At 36.5% G+C, this 26,331-nt stretch overlaps 2 protein-coding genes across 2 annotated transcripts; both read right to left on the bottom strand.

Moving 5' to 3' along the window:
• Nucleotides 1-15,348: 15,348 nt before the first annotated feature.
• Nucleotides 15,349-19,960, bottom strand: LOC105383828 (CD151 antigen). Its single transcript, XM_011553945.3, has one exon. The coding sequence runs from the start codon at nt 19,544-19,546 to the stop codon at nt 18,782-18,784; it is 765 nt and encodes a 254-aa protein (XP_011552247.1). The 5' UTR covers nt 19,547-19,960; the 3' UTR covers nt 15,349-18,781.
• A 151-nt stretch (nt 19,961-20,111) lies between these two features.
• LOC105383836 (23 kDa integral membrane protein) lies at nt 20,112-21,776 on the bottom strand. The gene has a single exon (XM_011553956.3). It carries the CDS (start codon nt 21,727-21,729, stop codon nt 20,938-20,940), a length of 792 nt encoding a protein of 263 aa, XP_011552258.2. The 5' UTR covers nt 21,730-21,776; the 3' UTR covers nt 20,112-20,937.
• Between the last annotated feature and the right edge of the window lie 4,555 nt (nt 21,777-26,331).

The raw sequence follows: 26,331 nt of genomic DNA, 5'->3' as shown, positions 1-26,331 counted from the left end.
TTAAGCCTCCACCTTTCAGGGCCTCTAGTACGGGATTTGCTATTTTTGAAAACTAAAAAGTTTACGTTTTCTCCTGTCATCTGCATACATTATCTGTCAAAATGTTCAAGTAAGTTTCCGCTAGAGGCGTCACTTAGTATGCCGGAAAACGTTTTTTTTTTAGTTTTCAATAATAGTAAATCCCGTACTAGACCCCCAGAATAGTACCTACGCATCGCATTCAGTATTCTTTGTATAGAAATTCACACAAAGTGCGTCCACTTCATCGGCATAGCCGACGCCGACGCCCCGTTTCTTCATACACTTATTGTAAGTCCGTTTGGTCCGATACACACGATAACGATAGGTGGACTTTTATACCTGTAGTTTGAAGCACCCTGGGCATCAGTCAGCAAATTAGAACATATTTAGTCACTGGGTAATCTTTACACCACGCTAAGAAGAAGCTTAATTCTTATCCGAGTGTACTCTTGGGTCAAGAATTTTATAACATACAAAGAGCAATGGTACAATCTTTTTTCCACCGGGAATTTTTGTAACATTTTAAAGAAAATAAGAAGGGAAAAGGGTATGTTTATCTCAAATTGTCATTATGGCCTTACTTTTATAATTTTCTGGGTCCTGAGTTCGATTCTTGGGTCGTATCGATCGACAAAAGTGCTTTTAGTAAAAGCTTAAAGCATAATTATTAATAGCAATATAGGCTTGCTATCTAAGACAAGTAAACCACATTACTAACGTGAGCTTGCTTTTTTAAAGCTGAAAAAAAAAGGTTCATAATTTGACTTTAGATTCAGCTCTTTATACAATTATGTAAACAGATTGTTCCAAAAGTGGTACAGTAAGCCAAAAAGGGGGCTCATTCTAAACAACTTTTAGAATCCCGACAAGAGATCGCCTCTCCACAGTGAAAAATTAGGAGACCAACAAAGTCTATACGGAGAAGAAAAATTCTTTGAAAAGTAGAGCGTTCATTTGATACAATTGTCCAGGAAGGTTACTCTATGCTGACGAAAAACGAACGAACGAGAGCTGTCTTGCAATCAGATAGGGTCCGGCACGTTTAATACACGGATATAGAGTCGTACACGCAGAGAAATTGGTGACAAACAGAACTACTAAATCGTTTAGTTGAATCAGGTTACAACTTTTCTAGTTTGAAATACTTAGTCCTTGTAAGCTCTACGACTAATTATTCACTCTTACTAATCGTATGTTTCGTTATATTATTTCATTTATGTAGCACACAAAAAATATTATTGAACTAAAACATCAATAATTATTGCATCCTAAACAATAATTATGTTAGTATGTATAATAATGAATTGTGTGTACTAAGAAACAGGGATTCACAGTCACTAAATGATCTAGTTCCGGTTAATGATTTAGAATGTTACTGGTGGACTACGAGTGTGTCTGTAATCAAAACAATAATCTTTTTATTACAACCAAGTTATTGTTTGCAGTACAAATCGTGTTAAGTGTCGTATAATTTGTGTTTAATTTGGTTTACTTTTTAGGGTTCCGTAGCCAAAATGGCAAAAACGGAACCCTTATAGTTTCGTCATGTCCGTCTGTCCGTCTGTCCGTCTGTCCGTCTGTCACAGCCGATTTACTCGGAAACTATAAGTACTACAGTAATGAAATTTGATGGGAATATGTGTTGTATGAACCGCTACAAAAATATGACACTAAATAGTAAAAAAAAGAATTGGGGGTGGGGCCCCCCATACATGTAACTGAGGGATGAATTTTTTTTTTTCGATGTACATACCCGTGTGGGGTATCAATGGAAAGGTCTTTTAAAATGATATAAAGTTTTCTAAAAAACATTTTTCTTAAAGTGAACGGTTTTTGAGATATCAGCTCTCAAAGTCGTAAAAAGTATGTCCCCCCCCCTCTATTTTTATAACTACGGGGTATAAAATTCTAAAAAAAATAGAGGTGATGCATGCTAATTAACTCTTTCAACGATTTTTGGTTTGATCAAAGTATCTCTTATAGTTTTTGAGATAGGTTGATTTAACTGTAATTTTGATTTGCTGCTACGGAACCCTTTGTGCGCGAGCCCGACTCGCACTTGGCCGGTTTTTATGTAGTGGTTTTGCCTAACAAGAATATTATAGTAAAAACCACCCCGGAAATAGTAAACGGTACAATGTATGTATTAATCCGTGCTATTCTATTAGCGTGTTTTAGAATATTTAAAATAATAATGTTACAATAACAATCGAGGTGGTATTCATAGCTAAGTATCTTATTGTTCTGTTTATATTATGTTTTGTAAATCATCATATCAGCCATCATAAATACTGTTTGGCCGCCATTGTGTCTTTGACCACGCTCACCTAGCGCTCACTGATTATAAATTATTTGTTTTTGTGTATTTTACGCTAAATTTGACGTGATTTTGTGCGTGATGTCCGATGACGTTGACGGAGATATCCCACAGCTGTTGCAGCAGTGGGGTTTGTGGGTTTACATCAGTATATTGATACGTTTGAAAGTAAGTTGGTACCTCTATCCATAAATTATTATTATTAAATTCTTTATTGCACATAAATTTATTTGTACATAGGCGAACTTAATGCTAAAAGCATTCTCTTCCAGTTAACCTTGGGCGTTGTGGAGAAAATGATACGTAGTGCGAAAGACAATAAATATTAGCGATTTGATTGTATTTCTTGATAGGTAATAAAATGTACGACTTCATTAACATTATGGTTATATTATAAGGTATACCATTTTAAATATTTTAATTTAATCTTTTGTTTTTTAGATGATGAAAATTACGAGGAAATAGAGTCAATATAAGCATTCATGCTTTCGCCGCTGCTTCTGGGAAACCCAACACACATGCAGGACGAAAAACCAATTATGGCGACCATCCAAAGCTAAGAAAAAAGGACAGAAACTATAGCACTGTTAATGACTTCATAACATAACTGATCTAGTCATTGATCTTTAACAACTTAAACAAATACTTACATCATTTTTAAAAAACCCTGTTATCCGATATTTATTCGAGTCTGATATTTAATTGATCTCAATTTAAGATAGGTATAATAAATCAAGTGGTTACAATTACAATACAACCCTGATGATTGTATTGAGAAGAATTAAGAATATAAAATAAATGTCATTTTTCTATGTACTTCATATTTTTATTTTTGATTCCAGAGAGCTACTATTTCGTATGCCTGTACCTACTGGTATAGGGGTCGGTGCAGACAGACAACGGAAAAATCCCCGCGGAAATTTCGAGGTCATTGAAAAATTAACTATGTCACCATTTTTAGATATATTTTGTAATTTAAGCTATGGTGACATGGTTTTTTTCAATGACCGCAAAAATTTCCGCGAGGATCTTTCCGTTGTCTATCTGCGCCGACCCCTAAACCAGTAGGTACTGCATACGAAATAGTAGATGTAACAATACCTAGGATGCTAGCATTACAATGTGTATTGTACTTGTTACAATAAACATACAGCTAGCGTTGCAATATGAACAGTAATCATTAATGTTCGAGTCGTTATATTACACAAATTCATTAGTAGATACAGCAAAGTATTTAGTAAACCCAAAGAAAAAAGTGTTTTGTTTTGTTTTTGTTTATTGGAGAACAAACAGAGGCAAACACATAGTAAGATTTCTATAAATTAAATAAAATTATCTAGGCGAATTTACCTCCTGGGACATTCTCACTAAGAAATCTATTACAAACATGAACTCTATAACATTTTAAAAATAATACAAAAACTTTTTAAAGAAAGAAAAACGATTTTAAACTAACATGCATAAAATATCCCTAGTTATTTACAAGGACTTAGGCTACTATGATACATAACAAAAATTATAAGCCTCGCAAACACTGTATACAAAAACAAAAATAAATCTATATAATACAAATTGAATATACCATTAATAATAATATATTAGATAACAATCTTATACCACCAAGGCAATATTAATACTTATAGGTTTTTAAAAAATAATAATAAAAATGTACAATTCATAAAAAAAAATTTACTGTTTATGGTTACCACATTGCATAGTAGTCCTTAAAATCGATCTGGTAATCTTTACTTGACGTATGGTTACAATTACATTGGTATTGTAACAGGCGCGTAAGTTACATTGTAGTTAGTATTAAATTGTTTGGTCGGTTACACTAAACATCTAGTTGCCATTAATAAACCGACAGGTAAAATAATAACAGAATCGTTTTTGTAAAGTTAACTTCGCGAGTCTTGCTGTCACGACTGCAAACAGAAGTTCTAGTTACAGTAGCGTTTTTTCTCGTTTAGGTAGCCAGATATTTCTCTGCGTGTAGCTCGCGCAGCGGCGCTCGGAAACTTAGTTTTTCGTCATATAGAGTGACATATAGGAACCCCCCCAGGAATCTCTTCAGTCCTGGAATCAAGTTCAACAGTGGTTCATATGTGTGTGTATGCGTGTGTGTGTGTGTGTTCCATCTCCTCACATGCAAAACTTCTGTACACTTAACCAAATTGAATAATTCCATAACAATTTACTACACAAAAGCTTCTTGAATAAACTTTTCAGAGTTGAGCTCAGAACCGGAAGGTATTAATACGGCAGCCGGTGACTTCCGGCTATGGCGTCATTTCCGGCAAAATGGCGGCGCTTCCGGGAGACGGAACCGGCGTATTTTGGCGGGAACAAAGGGTTTTGGATGCGGATTTATTTGTGAACTGTTAGAATATGTAACTGGCCGGTTTCACATTTACATTAATGCTGCATACTAAATTGGCTGCCTTGTTAGAGATTCGCCCTGCCCCGAATTATTCTGGCCATATTCTATTCTATTCATCCTAGACACACTACAGACGTAAGATATTCTATTCTGGACAGGAGTAAAGTTCCTGTACTAACGTGACTTTCTGGAGTGGAACTTCTGTATTATTATAATGATTTAATATGACAAATCACACTGGGCCATTATTGAATGACAAAATGATATACCTAAGTCAATTCCCTAGAAGCTCTAATGTCTGTCACCGACAGAAGCAAAAGATTAAAACATTATGTACTCCCAATGTACGTACCTGCTGATATCAGGATGGAATGTACGAATGTAAGTACCTATAAGGTATACTATTGAGTATGTAAATAATAATATACCTACCATTTTCCTTCAACAGTATCAGGGTTGAGTATGACACATCGTGTAATAAGGTTCTCACGCCGGTATCCATTATTCGCCACAGCACGTTTTAACACGAGTTTAATGTCCAGTTTCTTATTTGAGTTATTGTACCTTAACCAGAACTCAAGTCATGCTCTATGACCGAACTGCATGCCATAGATAAGCTGCTCTTAATCAAAACTGTACAGAATTAAAAATACAGGAAGCAGGGTAGGCACAGGTGCATTTGGTGCATTATCACATCCATGTCACTATATAATTTTTATCATCGTCATCACGACCCATCACGTTTCCACTGCTAGGGTACGGGTCTCCTTCCAATGAAGGAAGGGTTTAGGTCTAGTCTTGTATCCATAGCTATAATATGTTGTTCGTTGATAAGCTGATAGCGAAGTGGTTAATGACTCTGGCTGCTGTGTCAATAAGGGCCCGGTTTAATCCTCGACCGAGGAGATTCTAATAAAGAAAAAAAATGTTCTCTGGAAAAAATGGTCTTGAGTATTAGTGTTTATGCCTTAAAACGAACAAGTACAGAATATATTAAGAAGACTCATCTATTTACATTATGTACCTACAGATATGAATATTAACCGCACACAAAAAGAAGTGATTAACAGACACAAGCAAAGTACCACATGTGGAGGAACAAAGCGGTGTCTTTGTCCGTCTGTCTGTCACAATTATGCTCTATTACTGACCAAGGGCAAGAAACTGGGAGTTAGACGGAGGTACAGTGGACAGACTGCGTTGATATTTTGTTAGAGAGATAAATCTACATCAACTGCGAAATCTGTACAAGAAAACTTGAATATACTAGTCGGTAATACTATAAAACACAGACAGAGAGTCAGACAGGACAGGCCGTAGTGTCAGTTACTATTAAATAACTACTTAAGTAAAAATAATTATTATTTTATTATACCTATTAACTATCTACAATATTTTATCCACATTATGTAATAATTTAATACATAACAAGTTATGAAGAATACGCTAAGAAATAAAAAAAACAAGCGTTCTCTCATTAAACACTCATAATAAGTTATATTTTCGGGACACTAAGTACGGTCAGGTGCAAAGAAACCTGACCCCCCTCTCATACTAACAATGCTTCTGAAGGGGGTCAGGTTTATCTGCACCTTACTGTACATAAAATTATTTTTAAATAAGGTAATGGTCATCTCACCTTATTTTTATTCAAATGCGTAAACTTACTGTTCGTCAACTGTACAGATTTGCTAAAATTACACTTCTTGAGGACAAAAAACCGAATCTGTCTCAGTTTGTGTGAACTTTTTACTTTGCGAAGGCTTCGGTTGTGTTGACAAAAACAACACAATAGCCTTATTTTAACTGTACTCAGAAGACAATTTTGACTACTAACTGTTTGTACGTGAGCTAAATATCATGATTGTATAGTTCGTCAAAGCTAACTTTACAACAGAAACCAGTGGCAAAACTATTATTGTAAGACTGTCATGGTACGTTTTACTCATCATAATTTATTTAGAAATAACCTAACCAACAACGTTAAAAATCAGAATCAGAATCAGAATCAGAATCAGAATTTATTAATAAAAAAGAAATTACAACACCAATTACAGTGGTCTCCACACTAGGCTAAGTGCCTGTATAGTGGTGACCCGCGGAAGATATTATCAAAAACGATTTACATAGCGTGTAGGTTACATTTAGTATTCTGTTTTTAAACTAATTAATAGTAATATTATATAAAAGCAATTTTGACTTAAAATTAAGATGTTTTAAACTAGTAATAAAAACATAGAGTTTATAATTTAATTTAACTTAAAAAATGTGATGCATGTTGTGTAGTTGTGTAGTGGGTGTGTTTGAGTTCATGTGAGAGTGTGTGGTTGTGTGTATATGAGTGTGTGTGTGTGTATGAGTGTGTGGGTATGTGTATATGAGTGTATGTGTGTGTGTATGTGTTTATGGGGGAAGACACTATGAACTATGAGGAAGTTTCGAGGAGAGATTCTGTTGTTTCATAGTCAAGTGTAAAGAGGTACTTTTTTAGGTTTATCTGTGCCTCTTTAATAGTGCAGCCAATAAATGGGCACACTTTAATGAGCTTGTTAAGCAAGAAGGGTTGCAGAAAAGTTGAAAAACGTTGGGCAAAAGTGGTTCTGCATGAAGGGACAGCTAAGCGGATAACACGTTTATTCAGGATTTCAGAAAGGGTAGGGAGCGACAGCAGGTCTTTGTATGCTGCAGTTGCAGACTTTGCAATGAAGAGCTGCCGAACAGTTAGCACCTCGAAGTCCCGGAAAAGATCGAAAGTTGAGTGTTGAAAGTGTTTTTTAAGGAGCACTTTTAGAACACAGCGCTGTGCCCTCTCTAATTTCAAAAGATGTGTCTTGGCGGCGCCACCCCAGCATGAAACACAGTACCCTATGATTGACTCACAGAGAGCCGTGTACACCAGTTTATGAATGGTTGTGTCACTTAGATCTCTGATCTGTTTCATGATGTATATCAATTTTCTGCATCTGCCAACCACTCCCGATATATGCGCGTTAAAGTTGAGGTTCTGGTCAAGGATGACACCTAAGTACCTGAGAGACTGAGCTCGTTCAATATTGTCCGTGCAAGAACATTGGTGAAAGTCGGCAGGGGAAGAGCAAGTATGTAACCTAATGCTTTGAAGTGTTTCATCTGGAGCTGATGCCTTCGTTTTGTGAAAACAGATAAACTTTGTTTTGGTAGGGTTTAATGTTAGAAGGCTGTTCTTAAGCCATGCTCCTATATCAGCCATTCCCAATTCTGCTTTGGCTAAGACGCTTTGCCAGGTAAAATCGTTGAAGATTAAGGCTGTGTCATCGGCATAGCAAAACACCCTGCATTCTAGATCTGCGTTAAGTGACTGGTCGATGTCATTAAGATAGGCTATAAAGAGCGTTGGTCCTAGAATGCTGCCCTGCGGCACTCCAAAGGTAATTTCACTGGGGTCACTACAGTGTTCTCCTATTCTTGTTAGTTGTGTCCGGTTCGTCAGGTAGCTGGAAAACCACTGTAGGGCGACACCTCTGACTCCCAATCTAAACAGTTTCTCTAGGAGAAGTGGTATCGACACGGTGTCAAAAGCTTTGGCGAGATCTAAGAAAACGCCAATAGAGCATTTTCCAGTGTCGAGGTTGGCTGTAACAGATTGTAAAAGTCCGGACACCGCGTCTTCAGTGGATTTCCCATTTCTAAACCCAAATTGATGAGGGGAGAGTAACTTTTAGCCTCTATCCCATTCAACACTAAAAGTCGCATAACTTTAGAACTGCTGAACCGATTTTCATGAAACATGGCTAAGAACAGTAACATTACCTATGTCCCTAACAACAAAACGAAATCGTTTTAGCCATTTGGGAGCTATGCTAACACAGAAAGATACAGCCACATATAGAAACACAGACACGCATATATATCTATAACACCCCTCTTTTTCCGTCGGGGGCTAAAATATCTCCCATCTTCACCCGTTGCCAAGTTCGCGTTGTCAGTCTATAGGTAGATTTTATGGATGTTATAGGTACCTAGTGCGAAAAGTGTGACAAAAACACATGTAGTTACGAAGTTTTTTTTACTATCATCATCGTCCCTATATAGCAGTAGTAATTACTAACTTTAGTAACTAAAACTGGTACATGCTAAATACTGTTGACGACCGAATGGTGTAGTCGTTACTGACCCTGATTGCTATGACGAAGGTCCCGGGTTGTTTCTCCGGCCGGGGCAGATATTTGTTTAAAAGTTTGATATTTTATGAAATTTTCAGTAAACTGACACGCTGGATTAACACATAATACCTACTACTTCTTAGGCTACTTTTAATACTGAAATTCGTCGGAAAACCTTTAGCGAATCAAAGTGGGATAAGCTAACATAATTATATAAAAAAACTGCAACCGGAAACTCCACAGCCGGTGCATCTCATTGGTTAATGTGATCTTGCATCAGAGCTGAGATTCTCATGTTGCAAACACAGTAATGCGACCATTATGCAACCCTAAAACTGGATCTGTACCCACAAAGATCTCAGAAACGTTTTTTTTAATACGTGCGCGCGCGTTTACGCCTCTTTTATAACAAATACACTCGTTATATAATATTATCCAGTTCTCAACATGTAAAATTGAACAAGATTATAGAAGATATTACTTAGTTGACTTCCAAACATCAACACCTGAATGCATTTAGTATTTCTGTAAATGTTTTTTAAAGGACTTTCGAAAAGTTGCGTATGTTTGAGGTCTCACTGGAAAATGTCAGTTTGCGATTTGATTGCGACTTTTAAGGAGGAGAATAGACTCTCTGATTGTTTGATCTAATCTGCGGTCTTGACCGTTGTCTGCTCATCCATCACAAGTTATTACATGTAATTGTCCTCGTGGGTACAGACAGAAAGACTGAGCAGTGAGAATCTATGGCTATTCGAGAATCCTAACTTTATAATATTATAAATGCGGAAGTAACTGTGTCTGTCTGTCTGTCTGTCAGTTACTCTTTCACGGCAAAACTACTGAACGGATTTGAAAGAAATTTGGTATACATAATATATGGTATAGACCCTGGGAAAGAGCATAGGCTTTTTATCCTGGAATTCCTATTTTTTTTAATTCTACGTTCCATTTTGAATTTTTTGATTGCCTATCACTATTTCACAAAAGCTCGGTCACTGAGCAGAAGAAATAGCGAAAGAAACTCCTCGAGCATCTTTTCATAGATGTCGGTGTCAGTGATAAACACTAGAGCTAGACCTGGCTAGTTCAAGCATTTGTCACGATGGTGAAAAGATTGATTTCATAAACAAGACCATGTGATTTCATAAACATATCTTTATTGTAATAAGAAAAAACATACAAGGTGGGGTAGCCCTGGTTCCTAAACTAGGGTGACCTGAGTGCCAGGAATCAGTCATAGTTCTTTTCTATGCGTCTATTTTAGAGCACAATAATCTTATCATATTCATCAAATTCACAGCTTATCCTAACCCTACTAAATCTTGCCCAATCTACAATGTAATTTAACTTTTAGTGCCGCCGTAATAAGGGTCTAATTTGAATGTTATTATCCTGTACATGTAAGGGTTCAAAAGAGGTTAATAAACTTGATTAAAGGATGAGGAAATATGATTATAGTAGACGTGTAATGGACATATATATAGGACTACTAGCTGTTCCCGCGCGCTTCGCTTCACCTTAAAAAGTTTTCCCGTGGGAATTCCGGGATAAAAAGTAGGCCATGTTCTTTCTCAGGGTCTAGCTAGACCATATATGTATACCAAGTTTCATTCAAATCCGTTCAGTAGTTTTGGCGTGAAAGAGTAACAGATAGACAGACAGACACGTTACTTTCGCATTTATAGTATTAGTTAGGATAGGATTAGGATTAGGATAGTTAGGATGGATACAGTGTAAGACTGTAAGCAAAAACATGTGGAAAAATACATTGTCAGCTGAAGTGGGTCTAAACACCTTTTGTTCTACGAGTTTTGTAAATTCGTCACACCGTTTTGGTTACACATTTTGTGTTATTATGGAAAGTTGTAGTAACATACACCAATTACTCCTAAACTCGGAAAAGGCTAGCTTAATGACGCCGTCTGCAATATTGAAGTACGGTACATTATTAACACCATCATCAGAATATTACCGACTAAAAACGTAAATATTTTACGTTTTAAATTTTAATTAGCAACGGCATTAGAATAGAATAGAATACTACTTTATTTACTAAACAGGACACAAATAACAATTTATAATGAAGTGGATACAACGCAAAAGGCGGCCTTATCTTTAAAAGCGATCTCTTCCAGGCAACCTTTTGGCATTCTGTGTGAGGAACTTTTTCATTGCTCGCGACTGTCTGTTTGAGATTAATTTAATTATTAGGTATCTACGGGACATCCAGCCAAGTGTAGTTATTATCATTATAGCAATAGAGATCCTATGATTGTCTCTGTGGCTTCATTATAGTGTAATTATAAGTCATTTTCCCTGTTATTCCAAGCAATATTATAATTTTATTTTAATAGATAGACTAAGTACTCGTATCTACACATTTTTTGCAACGCTATTGATTTATTGCTTTGTTTTTGCTTGAGGATCGCCATACCTTAGGTATTTTCATAGCTTACAATTATTAGTTTGACAGCCAGGTCAGGTCAGATTTATTTATTTTATTCGGAAAGCTTGCAGCTTTCTTAAAATAGGTCACACTTAATATTATGATGTAGGTATCTCAGCCATTTAATAGTTTTCGCATATGATAGCTAGATAATGATAACGAAACAGCTTTAGTAAGGGTTTCGATATAACAAAGAATTACTTGTATCTATACCTCTAATGTAGCGTTTTGGGACTCTACATAATAATATATTTCTACTATATACTACTGATAACTTTTCCTTGAACATTATAGCAATAGAGCGCCGATGGCTAGTTGATGACGTAGCGCCTCCCAGCGCACGGGTCAAGGTTCGATGCTGAGCAGACTGACAAGTGGGTATTGCGCAACACAGCACCTTATACCGTGGTGATAAAGACCTTGTGAGACGAATAGGAATGGCGTGGGTGAGGCTATGGAAAATGCGAATTATTTAATGAGCAGGTTTGTAAAATATGAATATTGTAAGTTCAATAGATTCAATAAGAATGACTAATAAAAGGTGTTTGGTTTAATAATAAGTATTACGTATGATTATATGAAGTTAAGCTATGATTATGATGTCAGTTTTAAAGTTATCAAAGTTAGCTATTTATCCCGACTAGACTTTAATTTCAACAACTATTTATAAAATAAGTATGCACTAGATTTTCCCGTGCGTTTTATAATAACAATAATTTATTTATTTCCATAAAATTGCACAGTTTTGTATTGCTTTATTTAGGAAATTTGGTTCAGCCGTTTTCCCGTGAAACAGTAACAAACATACACACACACACACACACACACACACACACACACACACACACACACACACACACACACACGAGGCGAAACAGGCCTATTGAAGAATATTATAAACAGTGGCCGAGGGTTGGTCCGTAAAATGGCAATAGGCCCGCCCTCTATTACATTGGGACTAACATAACACTGGCGAAAAGTGGGTGCAGCAATGCACCTGTGCCTACCCCACAAGGGAGTACAATTAGTATACAAGGTGTGAGTGTTTGTTGTTTTTTTTTATAAACAATGGCGCTTTGCTGCCTCTCTCTGTAGTCTAATAAGGCAGTTATTACGTAATTAATTATCGACACGCTAATAATGCAAACATCTTCCACATAGTTCCAAAATACTTGTTTACACACTTCACACTGAAGACTGTCTTGTAAGGTCAGTTGCTAGAGGTACCTATAGAAAACCAATATTTTGTGTGCGAATTTAAAAATTAGTAGAACAAAAGATTTTCAAAGTATCTCCCTTATTTCAACATGCTGTATATCGGTGTCCACGTTTCTAAAAACGGATGGATTTTGATTCCTGTAATTTTGTGACATAACAATACATAAACACATATAAGTACTGTAGGTAAATAAATGTCCAAGGCATGTTTTTTGCTGTACCTACATAGAGTTAGGACAATGCAGTTAATAGCAAGATGTGTGGGAGAGTGGGTTACAATGGAATGGGCTATTATTTATAAACAATTATCATTTTGTGTTTGAGGTCAAGTATCTTACATGTATGCTAAATGTACGAATACAATACAACCTTTTTTTATAAATGTAAAAAAACGGTAAGTACCTACTTATTAGGTGCGTAGCGTAGGTAAGTAATATTATAATTTGAATGTTCCTTTCGTTAAAATTATGAAAAAGATAAATATTATTATTTACCTACTAGCTTTCAGCCTGAACTTCGCATCGTCGTTACCTAATTAATGGATTTCCATGGGAATTCTGGTATTAAAAGTAGCATGTAGAACACTCTGGAATAATTTGATGTAACTTTATAATAACTAGTGCCATATTTTTTTTAAATTGGTCCTTTAGTTATATTATACTTAATACATTTTTTATTCATCTGTATTAATACTTTACACAAAACAGATGAGTATTAGTATAAATGTAAATAGATATAGTAGTAAATAGTGCTTCCCTATTTACTAAAATGTCTTCAACTTCAACGTCTTTGAAACAAAATTATACAGGGTGTTGCAAAAAGGGTACTAAGCCAAACCAGATTAACCGAACTAAGATTTGGGCTTAGATATAACATGCTGCACAATGCACATGCAGGTTTCGGCTTAGTATACTCTTTTTGCAACACCCTGTAGAGGAGAGTATCATCAAAACTAAAATAACTAGTCTTTTTCGTCACCAGCCTCATACAGTTAGACAAATTTCGTCACTCAAACAACATACCTACCTTCCCACCAACAAATTAGTTTCAAAGTTTCGTTATGGCATTTAGCATACGAACAGTGGCCCTTATGACATCACACTACCTTGAGCAAAGTGCCCTAGACGACCAACTTACGAAGACCCGCGTTCATAGTCTTACGTAACTGCAGTTTAACAACCATCTCAGGTCTTTAGAGACCTCCGTTACTTGGTTTTTAAGAACTCGTTGACCTAAAAAGACAAAAGTTATGTTTTTGTGACAATAAGTTGTTAGACGTGACGAAGACACAATGGGCAGTTGCAGAAGAGTTTAGTGAAGCTGTTTGGAAATATATTTTCATACGTTTTCATTGTGTTTGAAGCCATTTGGCTAAGGGTCGTTTATACCACATTTTCTATATTGTGCGAGTTAAATAACTATTATGTTACACAGATAATTCTCTTGATCTCTACAGAAGGTCTAGCATGGGACGCAATACGAGACAAAAGTCTTTCGTCGCAATCGCTCTCGAAACTGCGTGATGTAATGTAAGTGAGCGAGACCGAAAACTTTTGTCACGTCTTGCCGTGCGCGTCTTGTCCCGTGCTAGGCCTTCAGAAGGGCTAGTACAGGGCGCATTTAAGACGTGACAAGAGTTTTGCATCGCGCTCACTCACATCGCGCAGCCTCAAGAATGAGCGCGACGGAGAACTCTTGTCACGTCTTAATAGCGTCCTGTGCTACAGGGCCAGGTGTAGAGAAAATGGTATTGCACAAGCCACGATACTTTACTAGGGCAGGGTCAAAAGGGCTTTTCTTTTGTCGATTGCTTCACGCCGTGGAATCTACAACACATGTTGTACTCATGCGATACATATCATACTGAACAACTGTCATTGTGGGAACAACTCTAAAATCGGCAGAATGATACCATTCTGGAGTAAAAATTTTGCCAAAAATAATGCTTGGTGCCATAATGAAAATCTACTGGACATAATAATTATTACATGGGATTATGTAGACGAGTTTAAGGCTCTGTTTCACAATGTCTGGTCAGTGGCGACCGTGAGGGCTGTGAGATAAAATACATGCTTTCACTCTTTGTTATTATTTTTTTGACAGTGACAGCATGTATTGTATCTCACAGGTAGCCACTAATCAGACATTGTGAAACAAGGCCTAAAACTATTAATTTGTATTTGTACCAAACTCCCAATAGATACATAATAATGTAGGTATTCCCTGTATAGTTAGGTCCATATAGGACCTAGGTTACACATAATAGGTATGGAGTGATCTAGATAAGGACCAGATTACGAATGCACCAGCTTCAAACAGTGATTCATGTTAGGAAATTGCGACAAAATCTTTAAATAAGGTAAGTTGGTAATAATGTTTTCTCTATAAGGGTTAGAAAGGGAATGTAGGTAGGTTCTGTTCCATTGTATTTCGATATTCCTGGTTAGCCATAGGCATGTTGCCTTATTCAGAGTAAGAGTAACCATTGTTTAGTCTGGATTCAATATAAGACTATTAGATATAAGTACCTATACATATTGATGTTGATTTTGAAGGCACAAAATTACATTTTGCCAGTGGAAAAAAAGATTTAAGGAAAACCTTATACATACTGCATTCATTCTTATTGGGCACGAAATCTAAACAATCTTTGGGTGTCAGTACTGTCAGGTAACATACAGGATGCAAATTTATCAGTGTCATTCTCATAGGCTGAGTTGGTCCCACAATTAAAGTTCAAGTACCTATGTCGGGTACATTAACCGGCCCACGGGTAGTACACTGATAAAGTTGGAAACTATTATAAATAAATAATGCAACATAAGAAAATTACGCAAGTAAGTATTTATTTAATATAAATGAAACTTCCTTAAGACTAGCTTCAATTAACTTAAACAAGTTTATAAAACTAATAATAATTACTTTAAATTATTCATATTTAATCTTAAATACAAATTGGTAATTTACCTAAATAAGTTTTTATTTTTTTTGCATGCAAAAAAGATTTGTTTAAAAATACTTATTGTGTAAATAGATAAAATTCTTTCTACTGTTATAACAATTTGTCTTTGGCAATCGGGTAACATAGGTACTTTACACGAAACCTAATTTTATTTCAAATGTTAATGTTAACAACTAGCTACGATCGGACGGTACATGAGATTTCATATTAATATCATAGTAAACATTACACAAGTAGGTATAATTAAAAGGTGGGTAAATAGAATAGTATAAAATGTACTTAAGTATAATTTAAAAGTTTTTAAAAAAATACAACCTACTATATATAGTATTTAAACACACTTACACTCACGGCCAATGAAAAAGTTCCACTCACAAAATGCCGACATCAAACGACCCATTTTTTTTCAAACATTTCATTTAAAATTTGAACATAATATTACCGTTTTTATTTGGTAACATCCTGATGCTCTGTTAAATGTACTTCAATGTTGCAGAAGGCGTCATTAAGCTATAGCCTGTTCAGTTTAGGAGTAATTTGGTGCTTTTCTCAGTGGAACCTTTTCATTGCCCGTGAGTGTATTACAATCAATAACCTTTCACACAGATAAGAATACTTATACATAAATCAAATAGTTAAGAATATGATTGCAGGTAGATATTTTTATAGATATGTACTGAACAATATAAAATAAATAAACGTAATAACAAGTAACCAAGAAAAAAAGCAATTTCTAACTGCCATGCTAAGTAGGACTTCAAATAGGTCTGAAAGTTTTAGAAATATACATAGATTACGCAAAAACATATAAAAAGGCAGTGAATATGACTCTAACAAAGTAACTAGGTGCATAAAATAATAATAATATTTACTTTAAAACTACTAAAAGTTGTTATAACGTAAACAACTATTAAAAGTAAGTATTAAGTATGTGAAAATTACATTAAACACGCAAATGCATACTTGTATATCGCCTTGGAAATATAAATCTTAGTGTTAGGTACAGACCAACAAACTAGGTAGACTACATTTAGTACTAAGAGACCAACATAACGATAGAAAAACGTAAGCAAGTGGCTAAGGACAAAGTAAATACATTGCCCAATGAATAACTGTCAAAAAAAGTTACAAAACTCAAACATTATGACATAGACAGTCAGATAGAAGTTGTACCTATAGAAGTTACACCATCGGCGTATAGGTAAGTATTTGTCCAATGATGACCTCAGACTCAAAACTCTGTTCAAATAAATCAGCCTCTATTGCCACTAACTTAAAGCTGACTTTTGTAAAGTTTTATGTATGTTCTAACAAGTTTTGCTCATAAAGGTGGGTTACCTATTCATACCTCAGTGCTTGTCCCTTTGAAGTCATCACAATAAGTTGGCCACAATAAGCTGCGCGTTTTAGCTGCTCAATGACATAGTTTTATGAATCAGGTGAAGCATTCATCGGTTTTTTTTTATCAGGGAAAAATAAAAACCACTGACCACATCAATGACAGATAGGTGATTGAATATGCGTACATGCAAATTATACATAAGTTAAATGATTTAGACAGAGTTATACAAAAAAAAACATCATAACAAAAAATAATAGGTACTTAATTAACGTTACATTAAAAAACATCGTTCAAAATTCACCAATGACAGGCCATTGTCAAATTGGAGCACAAACCTACGAAAGAAACTTGTTTTTTTCCTCTAAAGGTCATTCGCTAAGGTACAAAATAGGCCCGAGCAAGCGAGAGACATACCATAGAATTCAGGTCAAGAACTTTGCCATAAAAAAAAACCTTTTAAATCAACATCTTACCGAGACTTCACAACTCTAAACCACTTGTTTACATATTTGAGAGAATTACGAAATTACATGATGAATTTAAAGTTTAATCGGTAGATATTGAGAAATATATTTATTGAGAACCTTGAATTGAAATAATTGAACAGCTTTCTTGATGAGACATGTGTTTTTGGTAACCATGGTTGGATTTATTAAAAATAATTATGCAGTGATATTACTATGAGATGAAAAATTTACTTAAATATGGAAAATATACCGTAATTTCCTTAAGCCATAAAGAAGAGCAGTTAAAGTAAATACATAAATTTAAAAAATAAAGAAATACGAAGTCTTGAGTCGTGAAAACATAATTAGAGAGTCTTCAGAAATCTTTACACAACTTTCACAAGGCGAAAACTGCTATACAGAAAGCGTTGGACTTAAAAAATGAATTTATAAAAATAGCAGGTGAAAAAAAAAATGTCAATACAAAGAAGGACCTGTTAAATAATGACGTAATCCGACACGTGACATTACTGACCAAGAGGTTGATAAGGTCAGAAGAGATTCATACAGTCTTAGTAATTCATAAACGTGACACTAAAAAAACGACCTTAAAGCTACTGGAGAAACCAAACAAACAACACCTTTAAAAACTATGGCCATAAGGACCACACAATGGCACTTGTGGGTGGACGTCTTAAATATGAATCATAATACTCACAAAGGAAATGCTCGATTAAGTCTGATATCAAATAAATTGGTGAAGGGTCATAGCCTGGCGTCCAGGCGAATTAGGGACCATAATTGTGTCCATTTAAAGTGATAGTGTAAAGTATAATTGGTGCTAATAAAGAAGAAGAAATTGCATTAAGGAGTGAATGTGCTGAGCTTAATTTAATCTCCTGCTTTTGGCACTGAATTAGTTAATTGACAATTACTTGCAGTGGCCACGCTTGGTCTAAGGGAATTTGATCTTAAGGCGATATAAATAAGGGTTCGAGTCCACTGAATCCTATATTACCATATACATAAACAATAGATTGGGGTAAAATATAGGATAGACACTACATACATATATTATGTTATGATGCGTAAAAGATCGAAACTGTAGGCTACTTTGTAATAATAAAGAGTGCCAAAAACCACAGTGATACAATCTTAATTTAACTGCGAATAAAGATTCCTGATTTTCTTCGTAAAGAAGAGACATGGAACTCCATTCCATTAGAATATAATTATTAGCATAATTTATATGTATGTAGAATAATATTATGACAACGCACTTATAGATACATTGAAATAATTTATAACAATCTGCACATTACTACCATTTAAACGTAAATTCACAACTAAGTAGGCACGTAAACTCTACACTAAATAAAAACTCATTCGAAAAACTCGTTCGTATCGGAAAATTCAATATGGCGGCGTCTTGGGAATCACTTAGTGACAGACGTCAAAAATTGGCGGCAAAAATAATACTGGCTGAAAACACTGTTTACCGAACTCAACACTCCGTTTCGCCTTCCTTCTTCTCCGGCAAATAATGCTCGACCTCTTCAAACGCCCCAAACAGTTTCCAGGCCAGCACACACCCTATGATCTCCACTAAAATCATCACTAACGACACACCAGCGACAGACGAGCTGATGATTTTCGCGTAAACCGAAGCCACTTTCGCACACCCTAATCTCTCGTTCGCTTCTTTGTCGGTAAAGTCGCAGGTTGCTCTGTAGTAGCTGTCGAAGCAACACGTCAGAGGCAGGTCGTTTCTCCAAGACCTGTAGTCTCTTGCATCGTTGGCGCCACAGCACTTCAACTTGCGTTCGATCCTTCCGAAGGCTTTGAACACGTCAGGGTTCTGCTGAGAGTTGTAGTATCCATCGTAGACGGTGTCCTTGATGAATCTGTCAGTGTCTTCTCCGTCGACGAACACGAATACCAGGACCGCAGCGATGGCTTGGAGCAAGATGATGAGGACGAGGAAGGATCCGTAGACCCCGACCAGGCCGCGGCTCTCCCGGTTGGCACCGCACCAGCCGCAGAACGCCACAAACATGATGAACAGTCCGAGAAGGATGAACAGCCATGGCGCCACTTGAGGCCAGTAGACTCTGTAGTCTAGTAAATAGTGGTTAGTGTTCCTTAGCGAGACGAATTCACTGAGCTGCACGAAAAACCATATGCCAGTCGCGGCGGACGCGAGCCCGAACACCGCGTAGACTATGTTGAGGATGTAGAGAACTCCTTTGTACATGTCCTCTTTGCTCATTTTGATTTTTTTTTCAGACGCGTGCGTTCGAGAAAGTGGTCGAAGGTGGTTTGAGTGCGCGGGAGATTTTGAATTTGGAATGAGTTTTCTTTCGAAAGCGACCGGCCGCGCGGGAGGTGGACGAGGTAATGCGATGGTGAATATGATGCAAGTAGTTTTTATTCGAGGTTGACTTGGGCGTGACTTGCCTCACCTTGAGTGGCTCCTATTACTGGCTGATTAGAGGTGAATTTTGTTTGACGTTGATTATATTTAATCTAAGGTACCTGTGAGTCAACATCTTCTTCAAAGAGGTGGCAGCAAGGAGGTGACAAATGTAAAGTGTACTTCGTAGGTGTCACTAGTGTCTTCAGGCTATTTTGTGGCCAATTTCTATAGTTTAAAATTCATAATAATCCATTTATTTTTGGTTTATCTATAATTATTAGTTTAATATTATAATGTTGATGATCATCACGTATACGTGAATATCTATATTTAGTTATTACGATAGATGGATTTTCCTTAAGATTTTATTGCAAATTCTTTATCGATTAGGTAAGATCGCGAAAAAAAAGATGAGTCATAGTTTTTCTTAGTTTAATCGTTTTGGTTTTTAATTTGTATAAATAAATTACAAAATTCTTAGCCAAGCTATTACAGGTAACTTAAATAATACTTTATACAGTGACTAATGTATTACAATTAGTTTTTTTGTGTACTTATACACTTAAAACAGTACTTTCACTGATTTTTGGTATTGAGGTAACTCTAATATAGGTTAAAATCTTCCTACTATAGCATGGTTTTGTGTGCGAACATCGCATAAACTATTTTCATTATGGCTAATAGAGATTCTAATATACAAGATTCTTTAAAATTTTATAAATGCATTTCTAACAAATATATTGCTAGTTTTAAAGTTAATTATTTTCTTCTGAGATTCAAGAAAATAAAAACATAAAAAACCTCACAATATACAGTAAAATCTCTCATTTCTATAGACGGAAAATGTGACTACTCTAAATTTACACAATTTCACACTCAAACAAACACAAGGTACATAATTACAACATCACGATTCAACATACATTGACAGTTATACATTCAGGCCAAGAGGACACTCTGTCCTCAACCTTCCTCATCCATCCTCAATCATTCCAAGGTCACAGACAACTAATTCACAATCAATTAGCGAAGCTGTTCCACATAACTCTAATTACTTAAAGACTTCGTCCATTACGCAACCTTCAAAGTCCCTAACGAACTCATAACTTACTGGACAATCAGTAATCACTCTTTGTACACACATACTTAGAATTAAACTTCTAGATTCCCCCTACACTGCCCTGACCGGGCGAAGGGAATCACGAAAAATTGCAATCACAAATGTCTTTACAGTTCACGTTCATTTAGATCAACACTTTTTCACTTTCGGATTCGAGCTTCGCGGCCATCACTCTGTTCTTCCTTCTCAAGGCCTTCGACAGACCAGCAGCTACCGCGATGCAGACGAAGCCAAGGATCGCTATGAGGATACACACAGCAGCCAATACCATGATCACGATCTTGGTGTACTGCATGGCCACCTGACTGCATCCGTGCCTCTCATTGGCCAGTTTATTCGTGAAGTCGCACTCGATTGGGTAAGACGACAGCCACCCGTGGTAATAGGTGTCGCAGCATGACTGGGGTAGGTCCACCCTCCAGTTCTTGTAGTCTCGAGGGCCGTCAGCACCACAGCAATGCAATTTGCGCTCTATCAATGCAAAGGAGTTGGCTACGTCAGGGTCGTTTTTCGTTTGCACGTACGCGTCCCACACTGTGTCTTTAACAAAGTCATCTGTTTGCTTGTGGTTTGTAAACACGAACGCTAAGACCGCCACTGTGATCATCAGCACTGCCACAACACCAAAACTGACCATGTACATGAAGAGCAATCCTTTACGGCCTTTCCTTGTACCGGCAAATCCACAGGACACAACACAAATCACAAGCAGAGACACTACGAAGAAAAGCCACGGGATAATCTGTGGCCAGTACACGTTGTAATCCAGGAGGTAATGATTCTTGTTGCGTAGGTTGGTGAAGTCATTCACTTGAACGAAGAACCATATCGAAGCGCAGGCGACAGCTACGCTAAGCACGGTGATTATGATGTTTAGAATGTGCAGGAGCACTCGGGCGGGTCCGGTGGAGGCCATGTCGGTACGTGCGCGCGCGGCGGAGGTTTGGAATGAAATGGCGTGGCTGGCTCGCGTATTTCAATTTATAATGGCGCGTTGTATCAAGGGCGCAAGGAGCGATCGTCACTTGTTTGCGGTTTCCTGGTAAACGCGTGAGTCATAATAAAGTGTCCTATTGTGCGTGTTTAATTGGCTGGCTATAGCTACTCTAGCTACTGGGGAGCCGGAGTTGTTTGATCAATACGTGTAGGTGCCCAATGGGAAAGAGAAGAGTGTAAGGCTTGCTGAATTTATCTTCTAAACATTGAACACCGGCGAAAAATTTTATTGACCCCTAAAGTGATTATAGTCATGTATGGATATTAAGTATGTAGTAGAATAAAGTAACTGTAAAGCCAAGGGAAGATTTCTAAACCCTTAAATCGAGATTAAATATATTGTTGTAAATTCTTTATGATCAAAGCATGATACCTATAGATTTATAATCTAGATTTCATGCTTGATGCAAGGCACTATACAAGTCTCTTTCAGTTGATCACCAGTTACGATGAATAGTAATTCCATAATCTCCTAGCCAGGCAAGTGGATACCCAGAAGATCTAGGTCTAGATCTCACTCAAGTCTAGTTTGCCTCCTAGTGCAGTAGTTGCATTGATTAAACAGCTGAATTTAGTTGTTCTATTAATTCTTCTACTGTGTAACTCTTCATCGAATAGCATCCATCCATAGTGTCTTAAAATACATGACATATTTGTAACTATAGCCACACAAATATAAAGTAATAAATGTTCACCTTGACTTTGATTTTGCAATGACTCGTCCACACAAACAAATCGTTTATCCTACCTAAGTATATACCTAGGTACCTACCTGTTTACTACATTTTAGAAACGCAGAGATGTACACTTTTATTTAAGTAAGTTTTAACAGGCGATAAAAAATAATTCTCTTTAACACCTGGAATTGCTCTGTGGTGTCAAATAAGATCAAGACCCAGCCCAATCGCGACAATGGGGGTATGGATATAACTATGAATCAAAATAATTTTGTATACATAGGTAAGTTGCTGTTGCTGTTGATTAAGTAATTATGGTTCATTTCACCTATCACCCGACATGGATATAAAAATGTAAGTGTTGGGGGGTTTATAAATTATCTCGTTTGCTGTCTGTAAAATCAGCGATACGGAACGGGCGATTGATCTACTTGGTATGCTATTGGCTAACGATTTATGTCTACAATGTTTGCTGGACAATAAAAACCATAAGTTTTATTTACAATATATTCTCAGAATACATAATGATTGTAAAGGAACTTTTTGAGGGACAAAAATAATGTGGTCATCATCACAACTTACAGAACACAGCTGGGATTCAAACCGGGAATCGAGAGAACTCGAACTGGCAAGCGTAACGTGGGACGCCCCTCGTCTCGCTGGAATGAGAGCCTTAGAGAAGTAGCTGATAGTGGCTGGATGAGGAAGGCCCAGGGCATAGTTTTGTGGCATCCCTTGGGAGAGGCCTATGTCTGGCAGTGGAATGTGGATGACACTATTCTATTCTATTCTATTCTGAGAGGGGGCGAAGTTCCCGTACGTGGCTCTATAGAGTGGAACCTTTGTACATATCCCCTTAATTTCAGCTCAGCTAGCGTAGCTCTATACAGTAGATGACACTATAAAACATACAAGTTGGACACTATGACTGACCAGCGGTTTACTGTGGGTAATCCACTGTAAACCACAGAAACCGACTTACATATTCGAGACAAGGATAATTTTATTGACGCATTCCATTTATCAGTGTCTGCTCAGTGCTAGGATCAGAAGTTCTATGATCTACTATACACAATTTCACACTCCACAGTTGCATACTGCAAACTGCACAAGTGTAAAAAAGAAAGATAAACATTTATTGCCACATGAGAAATCAAAACAAAATTAACTTTAAAGAATAACTCACGAGAAATGAAAAAGTTCCACTTTCGACGCCAAAAGATCCCAATTTTAAGGACAATGGAAAATGTATTTCAATATTGCAGACGGCTAGTCTTTTTGCTGGTGTAATTTGGTGATTTTGTCACTGGATTTTTTCAATGCTTTCGAATGTTAGTAGGCATTTGTTGCATTAATTACCAATTCGGTAACAAACATAAACTATCGAATATTAAACTACAAACGAGTATACAATGACTAGTTCAGTACTTAGGTAAGTAGGTATTTACTAAGTTTATTGTTTAGGAATTTTTCGCATGACTCAAACACCTATTTGCTTCAGTAGGTAGATTATTTTGGTAGTTACGAATTACTTAGCAATGGCATGATAAACTGAGGTTTGGAGTTCATACAAACACGTATTTTAGGAGGCTTGTTTACTTAGGTAGGTTAGGCACCTTTGTCAGATTATTATTATGAAAAACTTCAAAATCTTATGTAAGTATACACATACAGGGTGTTGCAAAAAGAGTATGCTAAGCCGAAAGGGGGTGACTCAGGGGGTCATACTGAATAATTTTTGTTCTACGAAAAAATCAAAGAAATCCGGAAAATCTAAAAATGTTAAATAACTCAGGAAAAGCGTACTTAGGTAGCCACAGAGTAGTTTTGGATTAATAGGACTGAATATAACGAAGAGGAAAGCGTAGCGTGGGACACCCTCTGGCTAGCTAGACTTCAGTGAAGCAGCCGGTAGTCGCTGGAGGAAGAAGGCCGAGGACCGAGTGTTGTGGCGCTCCTTGGGAGAGGCCTATGTATGGCCATCAGTGGATTATTACCGGCTAATGAGGCTGAAGTGAAGATTATTTATGTATCTACCTATTCTCAAATGAGATAGTCTTCCGAAAAGGAGAAGAATATAATGACTCTAAATAGAGCCATTGTATTCTTCTCATTTTCGCTTCAGTGTCAAATAGAGCTGGAGAAGGGTTAGTCCTACCGCCTACCTCACTTCAACATATAAATATTAGGTATAGGGACGCTTGCTATCCGAAAGCCAAGCATTTAATAAAATGATTTGTCAGTCAGGAAGTTTCATTGGATTATTACGTATTAAATTTACTTATTTAATAACATTATTGTCAACACACGTGATTACTATAATATAATATACTTAATTGGTTAAGTAATATCAAGCAAATGAGCAACAATAACTAGAACTTGCCCAAAGCGCGTCAAATTGAAAGGACGTTGATGATCTAACTGATGAACTCTATTAGTTAATGATGTAGATAATTACCTACGTGAATGAGCAAACTGTTAATTACGGTTTCATTTTGTATGTAGAGGTGTGTCAGGGTTAAGAAGTTACTTATATGAAGAATTGAAGATGCAAGGAGCCCGCCACACACACATTTTTGAAACCCCTGATAAAAAAGAGGGGTTTTATAAGTTTAAGTTGTCTGTGTTCTGTGTATCTGTGTGTGTTTATCTGTCAGAGATAGCGTAGCGCTCAAACGGCTGAATTGATATACGACTTCTTTCTTTTGGGTCATTAGACTCATTAGGTAATGTTGTTCGTAGCCAAATTTTACCAAACTCGGCTAAGCCGTTCAAGAGTTATGTAGGTTAACACTAACGTTTGATAGGTTATGTTGTTTATAAAAGTGAGGGCATAAGTTTCCACTTTTTATACATGTCAGTTTTTTGGTATTCTATCTAAATAGCATTGTCCAAAATTCTAAATTCGTGTTCTTTACTGCCAAAACTCCTATTCTGACGTCAGAAGGCAACAGATTCATAACATCCGGTGACTCAGATCAAATCATTTATTCTAGTCTTCCTCATGAATGTCATTTTGCCTTAATTAATACCTACCAACTACAGCGTCACTACAAACAAACAGGTTTACTGCCGATGGCGCTTTACGCATGACTCAGTGATATTTTTACAAAGTGTTTAATATGCATAAAATACGATTTCATTCATAAAATGGAGACCTGATATTATTATAAACATTGCAGTATAGAGCACCAACGCTCATAGACTGGTAGAAGGTAACGGAAAAAGGTGTTTTATAAGTTTAACGTGTCTGTGGTAACCTAGATCCCAAACGGCTGGACCGATTTGCTGGGTCATAGGTAATGTTACCTCGAATTTCCTTAGCCATATTTAGGGCCTGTTCCACAATGTCTGGTTAGTGGCTACCTGTCGGATAAAATACATGCTGTCATTATTTTTTAGACAGTGACAGTATGTATTTTATCCGACAGGTAGCCACTAACCAGACATTGTGGAACAGGCCCTTAGGGTTGGATGTTAGGAGTTTTTAACGTTTTTTAGGCCTATGTCCAGCTGTGGAGGATAGTTGGCTGATGATGATAATGATATACGTATATAGAAAGAAAATCTTTATTGTTTTCCCATCAAATCATAATTTTCTAGTCATGGAATAAAAATAGGATTATGCAAATAAAGATTCATTAAATGAACAGAATGATTACTTACTATACTTACCTATCTATGTTAAATTGTTAATACTGACTAAACAATTAACTATCTAGGTTACCAATGATAATTAGGTGACACCGTTAACGATCTCACTAACTTGGTAGGTAGGTACTTATATTATCGTTACTAATAAAACAGTCTATTTTAAATTCACGATGTTAAATGGGACATCAGTC

This window comes from Plutella xylostella, chromosome 31 (genome assembly GCF_932276165.1).
Source record: "Plutella xylostella chromosome 31, ilPluXylo3.1, whole genome shotgun sequence".
Classification (NCBI taxonomy): Eukaryota; Metazoa; Arthropoda; class Insecta; order Lepidoptera; family Plutellidae; genus Plutella; species Plutella xylostella.
Note: the sequence above shows the minus strand (reverse complement) of the source record. Positions and strands in the feature narration are given on the sequence as shown.

Coding starts and splice junctions, on each gene's coding strand:
- LOC105383828 (XM_011553945.3), bottom strand. CDS start 19,546: ATGAGCAAAGAGGACATGTACAAAGGAGTTCTCTACATCCTCAACATA.
- LOC105383836 (XM_011553956.3), bottom strand. CDS start 21,729: ATGGCCTCCACCGGACCCGCCCGAGTGCTCCTGCACATTCTAAACATC.